Source organism: Lutjanus erythropterus, chromosome 9, assembly GCF_056507025.1.
Source record: "Lutjanus erythropterus isolate fLutEry1 chromosome 9, fLutEry1.hap2, whole genome shotgun sequence".
Lineage (NCBI taxonomy): Eukaryota > Metazoa > Chordata > Actinopteri > Lutjaniformes > Lutjanidae > Lutjanus > Lutjanus erythropterus.
This window is the reverse complement of record NC_139325.1, coordinates 34,285,541-34,304,409: the sequence shown is the minus strand read 5'-3', so window position 1 is coordinate 34,304,409 and position 18,869 is coordinate 34,285,541. Positions and strand designations below refer to the sequence as shown.

Here is an 18,869-nt window from a genome sequence, read left to right as displayed (position 1 = left end):
AAACCATCGCGAGATTTTCAAGTATTGTTACCCCTATTGTACACTCTTTACAAATGAATCAAGTTTTATTATGTGACAACGCTATGCTTACAATATTGGTAGCTTTATGGGCATGAACACTTGAGTAGGGTTATGGACATACCATTTTTTTTAAATAAAATGATCATTCTCGCGAGATATTTCGCAGGGTTGGGGTTCCCTTCTAGACACGACTGGTTGTCCGCACGCCGACGGGCTGCGGCTCGTTACCGTAGTCTGTGTGATATCACCACCGTCATGATTTAAAAATGCAGTATTTGCATTCGTTTCGCGCCTACCAAAGATAAGTCTCTGTACAAACGTATGTATACACGCGGGGAATCGATTGATAGTGAGTTTGTGTGTAGTGAGTTACGTGATCACCAGATAATAAACACTTATTAATTTCAATACAACCTGTGTTATTTGTATATTTACGGTAACGTCCGTTGAACTCGGCTTCCTCTCGTGGCCACTTCCAAGCACTGCAGTTTGACTTGCTGGATAATCATCAGTTAAACACACAGTAACATTAGCTAATTACATCAAAACAAGTCATCCGGTTACATTTAATTTCACCTAAACAAACAGTCGGAGACGTTAACAGGGAGCAGCAGTGAGTACATCATGTGAAATGACAGATCCACTTTCCGCAAATGAGAGGAAACTTTTCTCCTTCGCTCCCTAAATATTTCCATAGTCCCTCCTCTTCTCCCAACTCCGTCTCCTCCACACGGGGTTTGATTCTCGGACCATGGCGCTGCACTCTGGTTATTTCACTGTATACGTGGCGTTTCATTTAGTTATCACAGCATTACTCAATTTTACTTTAGCAAGCTCAGGAAGCGGCGGCCCTAATGTTCTGTCACTTCTGCAGCCGTATGACTTCTTGTATTACAGCGGAGTACGTGCGTATTTTGGTGAGGAGTGGGCGAAGGCTGCGGAGCTGCTGGAGAAATCCATCGTAACCAAGGAGTCACTGTTCAGAGTCCGCAGTCAGTGTCATGATGACTGCGAGGCTGCAGGCAGAGAGGCTTTCAATAAACTGGGTAAGTTATGATGACTGAGGGATCAATATGTTGTGTGTTTGTAGATAGACAGCACTGATTGAGTGTTCACTCCTACCATGAAGTCAAAGGTATTGATATGGCCTTGTTCAGGAGTTATATATTAGTAATTCCTTACTCTGTATGAACAATAAATGAATTAAAATGATAAAACAACTCGTATATACAATCAATGGCATGTTAATTTAAAAAACTTTCATTATGGCCTGTGTCTGTGGTTCCCAAACTTTTTGCCTTGTGACCCCTGTGAGCCCTATATTATGGCTTTATTTTGTACATCACAACGGTTCAACCAAACAAGTTGTTTTTCCTCCTCACATTATTTCCTTTGAATAATTTTTAGAGGCATTAAAACAGAAGAGAAAGTTTAGTTTAGTTTAGTTTATTTGCACATTATATATATACAAAGACAAAAAATTAAAACATTGTGCAGGAGAGGTTGGAAGCCAAAAAGGCTTATAAAGATACCTCCCCTATATAATTAACATTGACAACTTCAAGGTGTCAAGACTAAATAGATATAAAACTGATATAACTGATGTTCAGGGAAGTCCAACAATATGGAAGATGGAAGTCTTTTGAGTGTCTTGTATAATGGGAATGAATGTCTGATGAAAACTTAAAAAAATTCAGAAAAGTGCTCGGCAATTGATGTGAGTAATTAGTGTTTCTTAAGAAAAGGGGCAAAATAAAGTCAATAAACATAATTATGTGTAACAGAAATACCGTATTTTAAATTATTTTTGGACTATTGCAGCCATATCAGTCTGTGCTGGTGTCTGGGCTGCAGCTAACGATTATTTTCATAGTCAATTAATCGGCTGATTATTTTCTTGATTAATCGATCAATTGTTTTTTTGTCTTAAAATGTCAGAAAATGGTGAAAAATGTCAGTCAGTGTTTCCCAAAGTCTAAGACGATGTCCTCAAATGTCTTGTTTTGTCCACAACCCAAAAATATTCAGTAAACTGTCAGGCAGGAGTAAAGAAACCAAATATTTTTTGGTTTCTACACTCCTCTGTGATAAATATCTGTCAAATGTTAACATTTAAAACAATATGGAATCACACAATTTTGACTTTTTTTTTCTTAAAAAAAAATTAATCAAACCGATTAATCGATTGTCAAAATAGCTGGCGATTTATTTAATAATCAATTAATAATAAATTATTCAGTTAATTGTTGCAGCTCTAATTGGTATCAGTGTATATTTTGTCCAATATGGAAACTTTTGACAACAGAACATAATACAGGTTGTTTATGCAGTTATATTTGATACATTCATCCAAAATTTAGGCTAAAAATATGGTGTAAATTATGTCTGTCATGTCAACTTTGGCATGTTGGGGCTTTAGGAGATTTGGATTACCAGCAGTCACCATTTACTTGTTTGGAAGATTCTGCAACGCTGTTTTCCTGTGAAACTCCAGCAGTGTTTTGTGTACTAAAAAAATAATCCCGACCCTCAGCTGTCATGAGGGTGAGTAAATAATGACTGGATTTTCATTTTTGGGTGAACTATCCCTTTAATGTTTCACGACAAAGGTCGTCTTTGTCTTTGTCACAAGTGTTTGATGACCACATTTTAAGGATCATTGCAATATCAGCCCATAAATTGATGTCAGAATTTTTTTATTCCCTAATATCGTTATCAGCATCAGCCCTAAAACTCCAGTATCAGCTGGACTCTGGTTTTAATCCCTTTCTTCTTTCATCTTGTGACGCATCAGATTTATCTTGGGACTCCTTTAGCTGCCTTGGCACCAATTTGGGGAAGCACTGACCTATGCAGTGGATACATTTATTAAGATATTCATGAGGGCATTAAAAAACGCACTGGCATTATAACATTTGTTGCCTTAAGTTATCACATTTATCTTTTATTGTTGTTTTAATGGCTAATTTAACGCACGGCCAAAGGGTAACAGTTGAAAAATTAGCACTTTGGCTGACACTGGCAAATTTGTCCCTGCAAATAAATAACAAAGCTGCTTTTCCACTACTTTCTACAAGCATTAGGCGTAGCGTGGAGCTTTGGATCCAAGATAATTACTGGTGGGAAACTAAATTACTGTGATTTCACTGGCAGCTTCTCCTTTCCTGAGTGTGTGGCTCAAACGTGAGATAGACCTCAAAGGCAGAAGACACGTGTGCTGCAAAATCAAAAAGGAGAAGAAAAACATAAATACAGTATAATAGTTTTTATGTATCAATTAAATTCTTATCATCAGTGAATAGCATGTACATTTAAAACACAAGTTTCATGTGTATACAAATGTTGACGATGCATGAACAGTGTTTATTATGTAGACATTATTATCTTTTGTCTGAATCAGAGACCATCTTTAATGGTTTATTTCACTCTCTTCATGTTTTGTGTCTTGTTAGACTCTACAGAGGGGAGTCTGTGGGACCTCTGGGCCTTGGATTGGATACAGCAGAAGGCTGAATGTTTGAGGTTCTGTGTTGGACGCTCGGTCACACCTGCGGGACAGCTCCCCGTTTCCAGCGACATAGAGTATGAATTCGGCAGTCGCAACCCTTACAACTTTCTGCAGGTCACATACTACAAGGTAAGTTTTTCCCTCGGGCAGCCATAAAACTCTCTGACATAATTTCTCTTCACTGCTGACGGACTTGTATATTAAAGTCCTCTCTGTTTGTGACATTCACTCTCTCCTCTTCCCGCTCATCAGTTGGAAAAGCTGCACAAGGCGGCATCAGCAGCTCATACCTACTTTGTGGCCAACCCCAGTCACCTGGAGATGAGGAACAACATCGAGAAGTACAGACGGATGGAGGGAGTGACCGAGGACGCCTTCCAGGACAGAGAGATAGAGAATGAGAAACACTGGGTGAGAGAGGAGGGATGAAGTCTTTGTAAAGGAGAGGGGGGGGGGTGGACTTTCACTACACTGATCAGCTACAGCATTTAAACCACTGACAGGTGAAGTGAATAACATGATCATCTCATTATAAGGTACCCATCAAGCATCATCGGTGCCCAAGGCTCACTGATGTATGTGTGGAGCCTGTTTGATCTGATCCCATTGTTGCCCAGATTGCTGAAAAAGTTCGTCTTGGCTATGATAGGTGTCAAAACACACAGTGCATTGCAGTTTGCTGAGTGCTCCTGGTGTCTAGTGTCCACCATCGAAAGCTCCTACAGTCAGGCCTGGGGAGTAATGGATTACATAACAGGATTAAGTAACCTGGATACAAAAAAGGTGACTGCATTCCATTATAGTTCCAGATTAAAAAAGGAAATCAGATTACAGACACGTATAGTAAAAATGGGGATTATTAGTAGGATTGCAACTTTACGATAAAGAACAATATACTGCCATGCACAGTGCACACAGCTGCCAATTCATTATCATGGCCTCAGGTGAAAAATTTTTGGTCTTTAATAAATCAATCAATCAATAAAGAAAGAAAATGCACGCAAAAAAGGAAGGAAACGCAGGACAAACTAATAAACTGCAGCGATTAATCCATCATCAATCGGCTATTAAATTAATATTAACTAATATTATTAATACAGCAGAACACATTCAGAGAACATAGACATTCTATTTTTTCCTCATTGTTCATTCAAATTATTTTACTTTTATTTCATCACTTTATGTGGGCTCATGATTTTATAAACTGAAGTATATAATTTAATGTGCGTAAAGAGGACTAATCCATCAGGTCAACATCAGCAGGAAAAATCAGGGGTGTGGAAATACAGTCATGGCCTTAGGGATAGAATTCCTCTCTCCCACCTGCATTTTCTCTTAACAAAACATGTAGTGGAAACTTAGTTTTACGTATCGAATACCTCTGCTTGAGCAGCTTGTTTTGTCTGTTCAAACATGCTTGTTACCACATGATTAGACTTGTGTGAAATGGCCTTTATTATAATGAACAGAACAAGTTTGTACTTTCATTTTCTTATGGCAAAAGTCAGTTTAGCAGCTAACTCTGTTATTCTCTCTCTTTTCTAACCATCAATCCCAGGTCCTGTATGATGCTGCAGTTCAGCACGAGGCCTCCTCTGACTGGGTGAAAGCAGCAGAGAAATGGAAAGCGTGTGTGAATGAAACCCTGCGGCTGACAGAGGAGTGCAGGGTGCAGTGTGAGGTGGCCTCCCAACGGCTGCCAGAGGACAGGGGAGTGGACACTGTGGACGGTGCATATGAGAAGGCTGCAGGTTAGAAAACAAAAAACAACAACAAAAAACCACAAAGGACCCCAGACTGAATCTTGAATTTTCTTGAACAGCAAGTATCCATCACTTTGTTTCTTTTCTGTCTAGCTCTTTCCCTCTCCCTGCTCTCGTGCCGGCAGTCCTGCGTGACTCAGGTCTCCACAAGACCCGGAAGAATTTCTGCTCAGGAGGACTTCCTGCCCACACAGCTGGAGCATCTGCATATTGCACAGTTCAAAGGTCAGGGTTCAGCGGTCAAATACAAGATCATTCAGTTATTGTTCAGTGTTATAAAAACTTTGTGATTCTTCCAGTGAATATTCTTTACTTCGTTCATTTTGAAATACATATCGGTCCTCTGGCCTGTGGTGCTATTTATCCGTTGAGACTTTTTTGTGATGTCTAGAGTGTTTTGTGTGAGCTGCAGAGTTTTGGCGATATTGGCCATAGAGATGTTTGCCTTCTCTCGAATTTAATGGAAGTAGACGGCACTCAGCTCGAGGTGATCAAAGCGCACAAAAAACTCATCTGACTCAACTCAGCTCAACTCAACAGCAATGTCTCTTTTGAGAAGTCATGACTCAAGATAATCCACAGACGTTATCATGAGAAGTTTCATGAAAGAACAACTAGTTTCTCCGTGAAACTCTCAAAAAGAGTCTGTGGATTTTCTCAAGTAAACTAGTCTTATGATACGAAGACGATCAGAGATCCCTCTGCCTACAGAGATGATTTCTAAATGCAGGGTATTTGCTTGAATGTCAGGGAGTACAGTCCCTTTGAGTGCCACATCTTCACTTATTTTGCATCCCTGCTGTCCTGCAGCTGGTGACATCAGTGGAGCAGTGCAGACGCTTCGCTCTCTTCTCCTGTTTTACCCCTCTGATAAGGACTCCTTGGACAACCTGCAGCTCTACTCTGAGACACTAGGAGGAGACACAGAGTCACAGGGCACTCAGCCTGCTCAGGTACCACTCATGGACACGACATTAAAACCACCAGTATGGTTATGATAATCCAAATTATTTTTATGTTTTTACTGAATCCACAAATAAGAGGTGAGGAAAAGGGTTATTATAGTGAGAGAAAATCAAATTAAAAACTAAAACTGGTGAACTGAATAAAAATTAAACACTAGACTTCAGAAAAAAACAACAAAAACTAACTGAAACAATATTGTTTATTTACACAGCTAACTAAAAATAAAATGAAAATACACAGGAAGTGTCTTTAGGGTAAGTTGTTGTCAATTTGGTCAAATTAGTCAACACACCAAACCTGAGGAGGCATTAGGGCATACAGCATGTTAATTGAGACTGGGCCGTACCTTCTTATTTTCTCATTATTTTACTGAGCTCAGGACGCTTCACTAACACAAAATGTCGGTATTTGACATCATGGGAAAGAGAATCAACAATCAGTTTTTCTAGTGCATTTATAAACAGCACCTTGCATATTCTGCTTTTAAATTATGCCCTGGATAAATACTCTCTTAGTATAATAAAAGTAAATAAATAAATAACACTGAAACTAATTAAAAATAATAATAATAAAACATTAAAAACTAAACAGAAGCAAGCAAACCCACTCTGGAAACTAACTGAAACTAAAATAAATTGAAAACAAAATTAAAAACAGATTAAAATACTAACTAATGAAAAACGGAAAACTATAACAGCTCTTGTGACGAATCACTTTCTAGTCATGTCCCACTTTGAATTTCTGTTTAATTTTTGTAAATTTTGTTCACTCTGACTGCTGTTCGTGTGTATTTGTCATACAGGAGATGGTCGGGTACATCAGTCGCTCTTTGCAGGAGAAGACGCTGCTGTATTTTGGTATGGAGAACCTCGACTTCACTTTCATCGACCCAGTAAGTACTGAGGAAAAAATATACGCTCTTTTGATCCACAAAATTGCATCCACGAATTTAATGCTTTCCATTTAGGATCTCTGGACTCCTGAAGATATTGTACCTGAGTCACTGAGGGACAGCTGGAGGTGAGAAAGACTGAAGTAAATCCACTCTGTGTCAAGGGCTTTTGTAAAAGTTAAAGGGATGTTTTGGATTATTTGAAGTACGGTTGTATGACGTTCTTATTTATAGTCAGTGTATTAACCACACTAAATGGCGGTCGATGCATCCTCCTTTTGGAGGAGAAGAGACGAGTACCAGCATGGAAGATGAGCAGCAACACGTATTTTAGCCACTTAAAAAAGCCCCATCTAAAAAAGTCTATAGCAGTGTAAGTGTATACTATTTTTAGAATATTTTAACCACTTTACTTTGCCGTCAGACAGCCTTTTCCGACGGGAAACAGCTGTTATATAAGCCAAATATCACTCTATCCAAATCAACCAAACCCCACAGGCAAAATCGTTATTTTTACCTCACAGAACACAGGACTTGCTGGTCTACCTGTGCATCCATCCGTTGGTTTGTTTGTGTTACTGTGTGACTTTGGTGAATCCGAAGTAACCTTTGAAAACTCATGAGTGACATAATCACACAAACTAACTGACCAGCTGAGGCAGCGGCAGACCAACCTCTCCCATGTTCCTCAAGGTAAAATTACTGATTTTGGCAATGGAGTCTGGTTAGTTTGGAGAGAGTGTGATATTTGGCTTTTGTAACAGCAGTTTTCAATCATAAAAGGCAAAATTAAAGCAGTGAAAATATTCTAAATATAGTGTACACTTAGATTGATATTTATTTTTTTAAGGCGGGTGTTATTTAAAATGCATTTTGCTGCTGACGCGCTGGTGCTCCTCTCTGTTTTTTCCAAAGTGGAGGCATGTCAGCCGTCATCTACTGTAGGTAATACACTGACTCTGGATAAATACCTCATACAGCCCCACTTGAAATAATCCAAACTATCCCTTTAATATGGAGTCAACTCAGAATTGTTTGTGTTTCACCTTCAGAGCTGAAAAAGAGAAAATGAATGAGAAAATGAAAGAGGGAGAGCAGCAGGAGGAAGTGGACGACAGTGGATTTTTTTCAGGTACGATCAATTCACCCTCTTGTTTCGGTCTGCAGCAGTCAAAAATATTCCAGTTTCCCGTCTCATCCTTCCTCATTTGTCCTCTCTTTAGGCGGTGCGGTCCCTCAGGTGGGCGTGACCATCACCATGGACGACGAGGTTCTGAACGGGACCAATCGCGTAGTGCTCGACGGAGTCATGACTGAGAAGGAGTGTGGCAGAATACTGCAGTTAGCAACAGTAAGTTCACAGTGTTAAAGAGGCGGACCTGCTCACATAGAAACAGCAACCGTCTCACCTATCGTTTTATCTTATCTCTGATAGGCCGCAGCATCTGCCGGAGATGGTTACCGGGGACGACGGTCTCCGCACACGCCTCATGAGACGTTCGAGGGCCTGACTGTCCTCAGGGCTGTGAAGGTGGGTGAACAGGAAATAATGGAAGCAGAAATATGAGTCAACCTGACAAACCTGCACTCGAAATTAATTAAATATATGTGAATTAATTAAAGAACGATGTCTCATTTTATCTTGGTGTGCAGTGGGGATATCATGCTTGATTTATGAAGTGTTTTTTTTTTTAAACATAACCCTTACTTCTTTAACAGTTGGCTCAGGACGGCCTGGTGAACCAGTCAGACGCCAAGCTGTTACATGAGCTGGGCGAGAGAGCGAGAGTCCTGCTGCACTCGTACTTCAGGAGCCCCTCAGGACTCTACGTCTCTTTCACACACCTGGTCTGCCGCAGCGCTATCGCAGGTAATACCCACATCATCCATATCTTTAATGCTCGCCGCAAGAGCTCGCCATGTGGAACTACAAACACGGGGTTTAGTTTCTGCGTCAACGCTCAAACTTAAAGGAGAAATATGTAATATATTACTGTACTGAATCATAAAGCGACCTTGATATGTCATCAGAGATTAAAGAAAAATGCTGAGCTGAAATACTTTTCAGCTTTTCTGATAACACGCTACAGCCCGCATGTTCTCCTTAGAATTTTCCATTCCAGTCCAGAACGTCTGTTTCACATTAATTAAGAGTTAAAATTCATGCCAAATGTTTGTCAAATGAGTAAGTGTTTGTTTATGAGTTGTATAAAATCAAGGATCTTCTAAGGACCTTGTAGCAACACTTAAGGGAATATTTAAGTAGCTAAGGGCAACATCCTACAAGATCCTAAAGAAATCTTATGGTGATCCTTAGACGAAAACTTAAGGGCAACTGGTTTCATGCAACTGGGCACTGACTTTCATGCTGTGAACTTAAATGTCTTCTTTTAGGGGGGTAAATTCGTTTGTTTGATTCTCTCTTGCCCTCAGGCGACCAGGAGGGCAGGCTGGACCTGTCTCACCCCGTCCATGTTGACAACTGTCTCCTTGAGCCGGAGACCAAGCAGTGCTGGAGGGAGCCGCCAGCATTCATACACAGAGACCTCAGGTCAGCAGAAATAACCAGTAAGGCGGGAAAAAAAACACAACAGCCAACAAGAGAAATTATATTAGTAATTCTGTGTAAAACGGTGTCAACAAAATGGGATGAAATATTTTAAGATAAAGCCTAAAAAATGTGTTTATCTTGTTTGTTTCAGTAGAAGAATTTAGACCATGATGGTTGTTTTTGTAGCCGATTGACCTTTTGTTCCTCTCACAGTGCCATTCTCTACCTGAATGACAACTTTGACGGAGGAGAGTTGTTTTTCACTAACAGGGACGCCAAGACAGAAACGGTGAGTCACTCTTCAACGTAAGGTCACTTAATTCACTGATAATTTAGTGTTTTTTAAACCTGATTTCTCTGCGTCTCCAGGCTCGAGTGAAACCCAGCTGCGGTCGGCTGGTGGGTTTCTCCTCAGGTCCAGTAAATCCACACGGTGTCACCGCGGTGACGAGCGGCCGGCGGTGCGCGCTGGCCCTCTGGTTCACAAAGGAGAAGCTCTACAGGGACATGGTGAGCGTTATGATGACAGCGGACAGAGCTGACCTCGTCCTCGGGTCAGACGTGTCTCCTGCAGTCATGTGGCTGTTGATGTCGTGACACCAGCAGCTGGAGTTTAATGCAAATCTGGTGGTTGTTTCCATGTTTTGACATTCACAATAGCTGCTGTGTAATGTCATGTCAGTTTCTTTTAAGTTTATCATAACATGAAGCAGTTGCCATATAAGTTAAATTTAAATTGAGAATTATGATTTGGGGCATTTCAGTCAGTCACTGTAAAAATAACATAAATGGACTGTTGGCATCATTTTTCTAACCTACTTTAGATGAAAGTGTGTCCACATCTGTATGACAAAAAGACTCAACTGCTGTGCTCTCTGCTTGACTCAAACTGTTACCTCATAGGCCTTCAGAATTAATATTTCCCATGAGTCAACACCAGACACTGACTCTTTACAGTTAACTAGAACTAGCATGCTAGCTAGCTTATTCTTGTCTTATTTGTGGTCTGATAAACAGTATACTCAAAATTTCCAGCGCCCCATATTACTATTACAAGCTACTGCAGCTGTGAAACAGCACACTAATGCTTGTTAGCTACCTAACTGTTAATTCTAGTCTCATTTGTAGTCTGATAAATGATGAATTCATTAAATTCAGTGCTCCATATTGCTATTTTCCAAGCTACCATAGCTGTGAAACAGCACACTAATGCTAGCTAGCTAAGTATTAATTCTTGTCTCATTCTTGGTTGGATAAGCGGTTAATTCATCAAATGCAATGCCTCATTTTGTTAATGATGAAGCTACACATAATACCATTCTATGCTTGACTCAAACTAGTTAGGAAATAACACACTAGCTAGCTAATTCTTATTTGGGGGTTAGCATCAGAATTAGGGTTAGAGCTCGCCTTGAATGTGTGAGACAAATTTCTCCAAAGGGAGACAGTAAAGAAAAAAAAAGAAAAGCAAAAACAGCTTGTCACACAGTTACAGTAACTTGTCCAGAGCAGTATTGGCTAACATTAGCATAATGCAGACTCTCTGACTCACCTTTATAGTGACTTTTAAAAGGAGAAGTTGAATCCACAAACACACCCATGCTTACTTCAGCAGAGGTTTTTTTTTTCCTGCTGCAGCACAGACCTTTCTCACAGCCACCATTCTGACATGAAACAGTAGGTTAAACACGTTTTCTGAATACTAATTCAAGTTTTGTTTCATTCAGGTCAAACAGAGTCAGTTTGCTGCTATTGTCAAGGTGGACTGGATTACTATAATTGGATTATGAAGATTATTAACGTTATCTTCACAGAGTTGTATTTTTCGGTCTTGCTTTTGTAAATGTTTTCTGGGGGAAAGTTTGTATTGATCGCACTGTAACAACTACAAAACAAAACTGACATGGAACTAATGAATACTAATGAAGTCCGGCCCCATTGCGACCCACTCTGCACTAACAACATTAACTCCTGCAGCTCCGGTCAGAAACCTCCTGAATCTACACCACTGTTAAAAGCAGACGTCTGTACTCTGGAATTCACACGTTAGCGAAACATCAGTCATATAAAATCATATCCGTTGTACATTTGTGCCAGTATATGCAGAATAATGTATTGTGCAGGTTGTCTCACTAGGCAGGCATTCCTACACTAAATGGAACAGGACCTTCGTATCATTGGTAACACCTGTGTTTACTATTTCATATCAATTTTGCTGCCATGAAAAAGGAGAACCACCTTGTTGGCAGAGCCTCTTCTCTAAGACTGACTTATTATGGAAATAACTGGTTTCAGGATATTCAGAAAGTACGAGGATATCAGGAATAAATGTAAAGTTTATCTGTCACGTCCAAACTTGTTTTGAAAGTCAGTGGCTACTGGAAATCAATGTCTTTGCACTGCTTCATGCACTGCTGTGCATTTGTTTCTCCCCCTCAGGAGCGAGAGGAGGCAGAGGCCTTGTGGGCCGCTGACGGACAGAGTGTGGTGAAAAAGGACGAGGACGAGAAGGAGGGCGCCGCCAGCCGGAGCGCTCGGAGCCAAGCACCGAAGGAGAAGAGCAGAGGGAGAGGCAGGGTGACGGGGGGCAGAGACGAGCTGTGAGAGCCAGAACAAACCTGACAGACTGAACTACCCCCTCAAGTGGAATACGTTCTCATCTGCCTCCGTCCGCTCTGGTGGACCAGTCCACCATCCCATAAAAGGACCATTACACCAACCACAAACACTTCTCCCTTTTGATTTTTCAGTTTTAATCCACACATTCACTCTTCAATCTTGCTGCCTTTTTACAAACCTCAAGTCCAAGAAAATTGGGACGCGGTGTAAAACAAATAAAAAAACTGTGTGAAAATACTTATCAACCTATATTCAAGTGAAGACAGTACAAAGACAAGATATTTCATGTTCAAACTGATTAACTTTTTTGTTAACATACGCTCATTCTCTCATTACAAAAACGTTGGAACAGGGGCAACAAAAGACTGGGAAAGTTGTGTAATGCTCAAAAAACACCTGTCTGAAACACTGCACAGGTAAACTGATGAAGTGTGAACAGGTGATAGTACCATGATTGGATATAAAAGCTGCATCCTCGAAAGGCTCAGTCGCTCATAAGGAAGGTTGGGGCTAAAGTCACCACTTTGTGAAAAATAAAACACACAGTCTAACATGTTAACAACATTTCTCAACACACAGTTGCAAGAATTTTGGGGATTTCACCATCTACAATCTATAATATCACTAAAAGATTCAGAGAATCTGGAGAAATCTCTGCACATAAGCAGCAAGGCTGAATGCTCGTGACCTTTGACCCCTCAGGTACTGCATTATAAATCCTCATGATTGAATAAAGGATACTACAAGTTAAGACTCTACCATACAAAGAGAAAGACATATATCAAGAACAACCAGAAATGCTGCAGAGTTTTCTTCTTGAGCTCATCTGAGATGGACTGACTCAAAGTGGAAAAGTGTGCTGTGGTTTGACGAGTCCACATTTCAGATTGTTCTCAGAAATCATGGACATTGTGTCATTGTGTGATTGTTACCAGCGCAAATTTAAAAAGCCAGTATCTGTGATGGTATGGGGGTGTGCATTAGTGCCAGTAGCATCATGGGTAACTGTCACATCTGTGAAGGCCCCATTAATGCTGAAAGGTACATACAAGCTTTGGAGCGACAAATGCTGCCATTCAGATGATTCTTTTTCAGGGACATGCCTTCTTATATCAGCGAGACGATGACAAGACACATTCTGTACATGTTCCACCAATGTGGTTTTGTATTAAAAGAGTTCAGGTATTAGACTGACCCGCCTGCAGTCCAGTTCAGAGACCTCGAACTGTTGAGCACCTGAAGTCGTATATCAAGAAAGAATGAGAAAGAATATCACTTTCAAAACTTCAACAATTAGTGTCTAAACGCTTACTGAGTGTTATGTGACACAAACATGCCTCTGTGCCAACTTTTTTGGAATGTGTGGCAAAAATAAAAGTGTATATTCACAAAAAAACAAACACATAATACAGTCAGTGAGTTTAAATATCTCGTCTTTGTATTGTATTCCACTGAATATTGGACAAAAATTATTTGCAAATCATTGCATTCTGTTTTTATTCACAGAATGCAATGATTTGCATGCATGTTTATATAAACTGTATTTATACTGTATGTATATGATGAAGGTAAGTGAGGGAAAGATTGTCCGTTCCTCTCTTGAATGTAATTCTGTACTTTACAAACAGATTTCACTCCTTTTAAAAATGAGATTAAAAGAAGAAATAAACACGAGTCTTTTCCAAAGATGTTTGATGATTATATACCACATCCACACAAGTGAGGGGCCGTAAGAACATTAGGGACGATGAGAGGACAAAAAGGGACAGAAAAGTTAAAGCAAAGCTGTGTAATCTATTAAATGATTACCTCACATCCACTGTGGCTGCCTGCTGATTAAAAATAGACACTGAGAGGTTTAATACTTTTCTCAGTCTGTTAAGAGCAGAAGCATGTGATAAGATTTGCGATTTGACAGCAACACAGCAGTAGGAAACTGTAAAAGTAGTTACATTAGCGTAGTGCGTCAGAAACTGCAGTAAGAGGAAGAAGAGGGAACAGAGAGGGAGAGAGAGGTGCACGGGGGGAAAAAAGGGATAGAAATAGAGAGATTACTGTTAATCCCTCATAAATGAGTGCATTTGTTTATGAAGCTTAAAAAATCTCCCATTTAGAATATGGAATAGTAATCCAGCGAGAGATCATTTAATCATTCACGTCCAGTGGAGTGACACTCGACCACCCACTTCCCATCTTATCCCTCCCATTACAACCAGTGCCTCCTTTCAGCCTCCCCTGCTTTCGTCCAGTGCATTAGGTACTGAGTCAAGTACTGTTTACGGGCCATATTAACACTCTCACTCCCCCCCGTGTTATAATCCCCCCGCTGCTGCAGAATTGGGTCGGCAGGCCTGTTTAATGGAGCCTTGGTTTTAACCTTTTCCGTCTCTCACACGCTGAAACCACGCAGCACCTTAAAAGTCTGCATTAATCTTCTGTTAAGTAGGTGTTATGTCTCTATAATGCATCTTAGATATCCTCACATTAAGCGCTTTGACAGTCTACTGCTCCAGTTACACACTTGGCAGAAGAGCACGAAATTTACAGCCGTAATGACGTCATCTCTCCATATTTTATATGATTAGCAGAAGTTATGTAAGGCCTAACTGCGTAGTTATAAAACTGAAATCCCAGCGTCCTGTAGTCATTATAACTGAGTGCTGTGCGTAGTGAGTAGCTGACAATTATCCTACCATTTGTGGCTCAAACAACTCATCAGGTGTCAGATGATGATTTCATTTTTAGGTGTAATCATAACATGAGATTCAATATGAAGATCAAAATTCGTGCATTTATTAGAGATGCTGTACCCGGATACATTATTCAGGAAAGTACTAGTAGAAGTATTTTTCTTCCGTCATCACTCACAACACAGCATGTAAATAAAGTATACATTAGACAGTATAATATACTATATATAAACAATATAGACAGTAGAAACAGTCTGTGTATTAAGTAGTGACTGAAAAGGTACAGACTGACAGACTGACTGACTGTAACTATGAAGAACAGACCCTAACTATGAAGAACAGACCGTCGCTATGAAGAACAGACAGTTGCTATGATAAACAGGCCGTTGCTATGAAGAACAGACAGTTGCTATGATAAACATACAGTTGCTATGAAGAACAGACTGTAACTATGAAGAACAGACCGTTGCTATGAAGAACAGACTGTAACTATGAAGAACAGACAGTTGCTATGATAAAAAGACTGTTGCTATGAAGAACAGACAGTTGCTATGATAAACAGACCATTGCTATGAAGAACAGACAGTAACTATGAAGAACAGATTGTTGCTGAGAACAATGAAAGGACAATGAAATCATTCTATATTAATATTTAGTCAGATTATTGAATTTTTAAATTAGCTGTTTAATAAGCAGGATAATGTACAGTGAGCAGGTCATTATTGCAAAATAAACCCCTGCTTGGGTTTGTTTTTACAATAACGACCTGCTCACTGTGCATTTTCTCTTACATATTAAATCGTTTTGATGCTTCGCAGACGAAACAATCTTATTGTGAATGAATATTCGGCTAGAAAATAAAACATTTGCCTGATTTAACATGACTCCTGGTATAAACCATGCCCACTTCTGGTCTTATGTCTGAATAAATATACAGAGAACTATAATTTAGTTGGTTGAACAAATACAAATAATGACGTCTCCGTGTGGCTCTAGCATTTATCCTACATTCATGTCACAATAGTTGTTTGTGATGGACTGATATGTCATTTAATCCGGTCACCCCACCCTTCTCCACCCACTTACCCCATTTATTCAAAAAAATTAGGTTAAAGGTTCCCTTCCTGGGATTAAAAACAAACAAAAAAATACTCTCAATGACTTAACAATGACTTTAAAAATACCAGAAAGCAATCTAAGCTACAAATAGAAAAATAAAAGATTTTATAGTAGGGATAATGCAACCCAAAATAACTCTCCCTGTCTGTCTTTATCCCGCTCTGTCCAGTGTCTGTTTGCCTGCTAACAAATCCTTTTTTTTTTCCTCGTTGTGGTTTTCTCTCAGTTTTCTGCTCCATCTCACAGCCCGCAGTGCACCAACTCCACTTCTCCAAATCCAGGGTCAGCACAGCCAGCTCAGTCAGTCTGCTGCTGTCGTCACTGCGCTCGAGTGAGCAGAGGTCAACACTTTTAAACTACAGGACGGCGTTTATCCTCGCTGAATCACAGAAAAAACCCAGGAAGACGAGAACACAGACACACACACACAACACAAGCCTTTTGTAGTGTGTGTGTGTGTGTGTGTAAGAGTCACAGTGATGCTGTTTAATCATCCAAATCTTTTTCCTCAAGGGTTTGCACAGAAAGTAATAATGTGATCCTTGTAGGGAGCTTTCTTTAACTGTTGCCCCCCCCCCCCTTCTGATGGGGAGGTCAAAGGTCAGAGCCAGCAACAGCAGCATCCCAGGCACTACTGAGGAATTAGACCCTGGCCCAGTTCCACTCCGGCCCTAACACCCTAACCCTACCCAATCTCCACATTGAGCATCACTTCAAACCAGCTCGCATTAAAAGGGATTGTTCACCTAAAAATGAAAATTCAGTCATTATCTACTCAGCCTCATGCTGACTGAAGGTCAGGTTTAATTTTTTAGTCAACAAAAACACTGCTGGAGTTTCACAGGAAAACAGTGCTGCAGAGGGCATTTTCACACCTACCTCATTTGGTCCAGACTTTTGATCCGGACCACAATTACAGGTGTGAAACCCCCCTCGGACCACGGTCCGGGCCAAAAAGCCGGACTTTGGTCCAGTGAAAAGAGGTGGTCTCGGTCTGGATCAAACTGAACCATGGCGCGGTTTGTTTCTAGCATGAAAACATTTTTTTGGATGGTTTGGACTGGAATTACGACAGGATGTCATCAGAACTGGAAGAAGGAAAAACAATGTGCCAAAACAAAATGAGAGGAGACACATGGGGACGGGAAAGTCAACTGGAAAAATAAAAGTGCAGAGATTCACTTTGGTCCTGCTGGCAGTAGTGTCATAATGATAATAATAATAATAATAATAATAATAATAATAATAATAATATGGTGACAACAATGTGAATCTGTTCATTCATCTCTCTCCATAAACGGCCACTGAAGTCAGGCTGCCTGCTGAACTGTAAACACGCCAAAATCAGACGCTCGCCTGTCTACAAACCAATCAATGTCAAATATAAGGAGACGCAACCCATGTAGGTGATGACAGGACGTAGAAATGGCATGTAAAGTTCTTTAGTCCACTTGAATAATTGCAGTGTGAAACCAAAACTAATTGGACCAAATGTAAAAACTGTCTCAGACAACTGAACCTTGGTTTGGACTTTTAGGTGTGAAAGGACCCATAGTTGGTGATCAGTCACTGCGTTCACATGCAGGTAGGTATCCTGGCATGATCTCCCTGTGCACATGATCATAACAGTGTCCAGGTTAATCTATAACCATCTTAACAGCTCAGTTCTAGACCATCAGAAACCAGGATGAGGTGTTTACATACCACAATATTCTGGTTTCTACTGGAGGTTTCTACTCAACGTAGCACATCCAGGTTTCTTTAAACTGGGATAAAAATTTTTCCAGGTTTCTGAAACCAGGATATGAGGTTTACATGGACTAACCATAACTAGGATACTCCAAAAGCGTGATACTCATATGCATGTAGACCAGTCCCTCTGTTTTGGGGATTGCTGCAGCCTAAAAAGCCTGATTTTCACGGTAGCTTTTCTAAAAAAACATCCAGAGTTAGCACTGTTGTAAACTTCCCAGAAAGAATATCTTTGGATTTGTCTGCAGATGTTACCAAACACCTCTAACTGCTGTCTTAAAGTTAAGAATCCATCATTGTTTTTGCTTCATTTTTTGTATGTTTCAGTGTATTTAAATGATAAAAACCAACAGTTACAAAGTTGTTTAGCTCTGCGAGATGAGAAAAGTTGTGTTGGTTGCTAGGTAACAGACATAAAAGTTAATAAGTAATGTTTTATTAGTAGTTAGAACTTCCTAACCAAAGATATGATTCCTAAAGTCACTTAGCATTTGCACCTGTAACACCAAATTTGGAAAACTCCACTGTTAGACTCTTCCTGTCCTAACTTAAGACATAAAAAAAGGAGGTTTCTGTAATTCGGCCACTTCAGCAGCTGATTCAAGGGGCTTTTAGGTGAAACGTGGTCACCTTACTCACGGAAAGCAGCCCTTTCAACCTGAAAAGTGCTATCTCATGAGCGTGAGTGCAAGCCGAGCTGTTTCATAACTAATACAGGTGATTTACTTTGTTAGGTAATGTGCAACAGCGGTGAGGAGCACGCTCTCTGACCGATAAGGGCAGAAATTAAAAGAGGAACTAAGTTCGTAACAGAGAAAAACTGTTTTTGACGCTGAGAACGATGAGGGCAGAGAGAGTAGCACGTATCCTGTACACTGTGAGTGTATCTGCAGGCCTGGCGGTGCTGTTTTTGATAGTAAGAATGAACCAGAAAAGCCTCTCCTCTGGCTCCTGCAGTTGTTCTCTATACCACTACTGTACCCGGCCT

General features: G+C 40.2%; 1 protein-coding gene across 1 annotated transcript; it reads left to right on the top strand.

Moving 5' to 3' along the window:
* The first annotated feature begins 91 nt into the window (after nt 1-91).
* Nucleotides 92-12,557, top strand: p3h3 (prolyl 3-hydroxylase 3). Its single transcript, XM_084727294.1, has 16 exons — nt 92-1,067; nt 3,474-3,658; nt 3,782-3,940; nt 5,088-5,280; nt 5,386-5,517; nt 6,103-6,245; nt 7,061-7,150; nt 7,226-7,278; nt 8,203-8,282; nt 8,374-8,501; nt 8,586-8,681; nt 8,870-9,020; nt 9,584-9,701; nt 9,915-9,990; nt 10,071-10,211; nt 12,141-12,557. The coding sequence occupies exons 1-16, from the start codon at nt 773-775 to the stop codon at nt 12,303-12,305; spliced, it is 2,205 nt and encodes a 734-aa protein (XP_084583420.1). The 5' UTR covers nt 92-772; the 3' UTR covers nt 12,306-12,557.
* Nucleotides 12,558-18,869: the final 6,312 nt, after the last annotated feature.

Coding starts and splice junctions, on each gene's coding strand:
- p3h3 (XM_084727294.1), top strand. CDS start 773: ATGGCGCTGCACTCTGGTTATTTCACTGTATACGTGGCGTTTCATTTA. Junction 3,659..3,781: donor TGCAGGTCACATACTACAAG/GTAAGTTTTTCC, acceptor CCCGCTCATCAG/TTGGAAAAGCTGCACAAGGC. Junction 7,279..8,202: donor TCACTGAGGGACAGCTGGAG/GTGAGAAAGACT, acceptor TTTCACCTTCAG/AGCTGAAAAAGAGAAAATGA.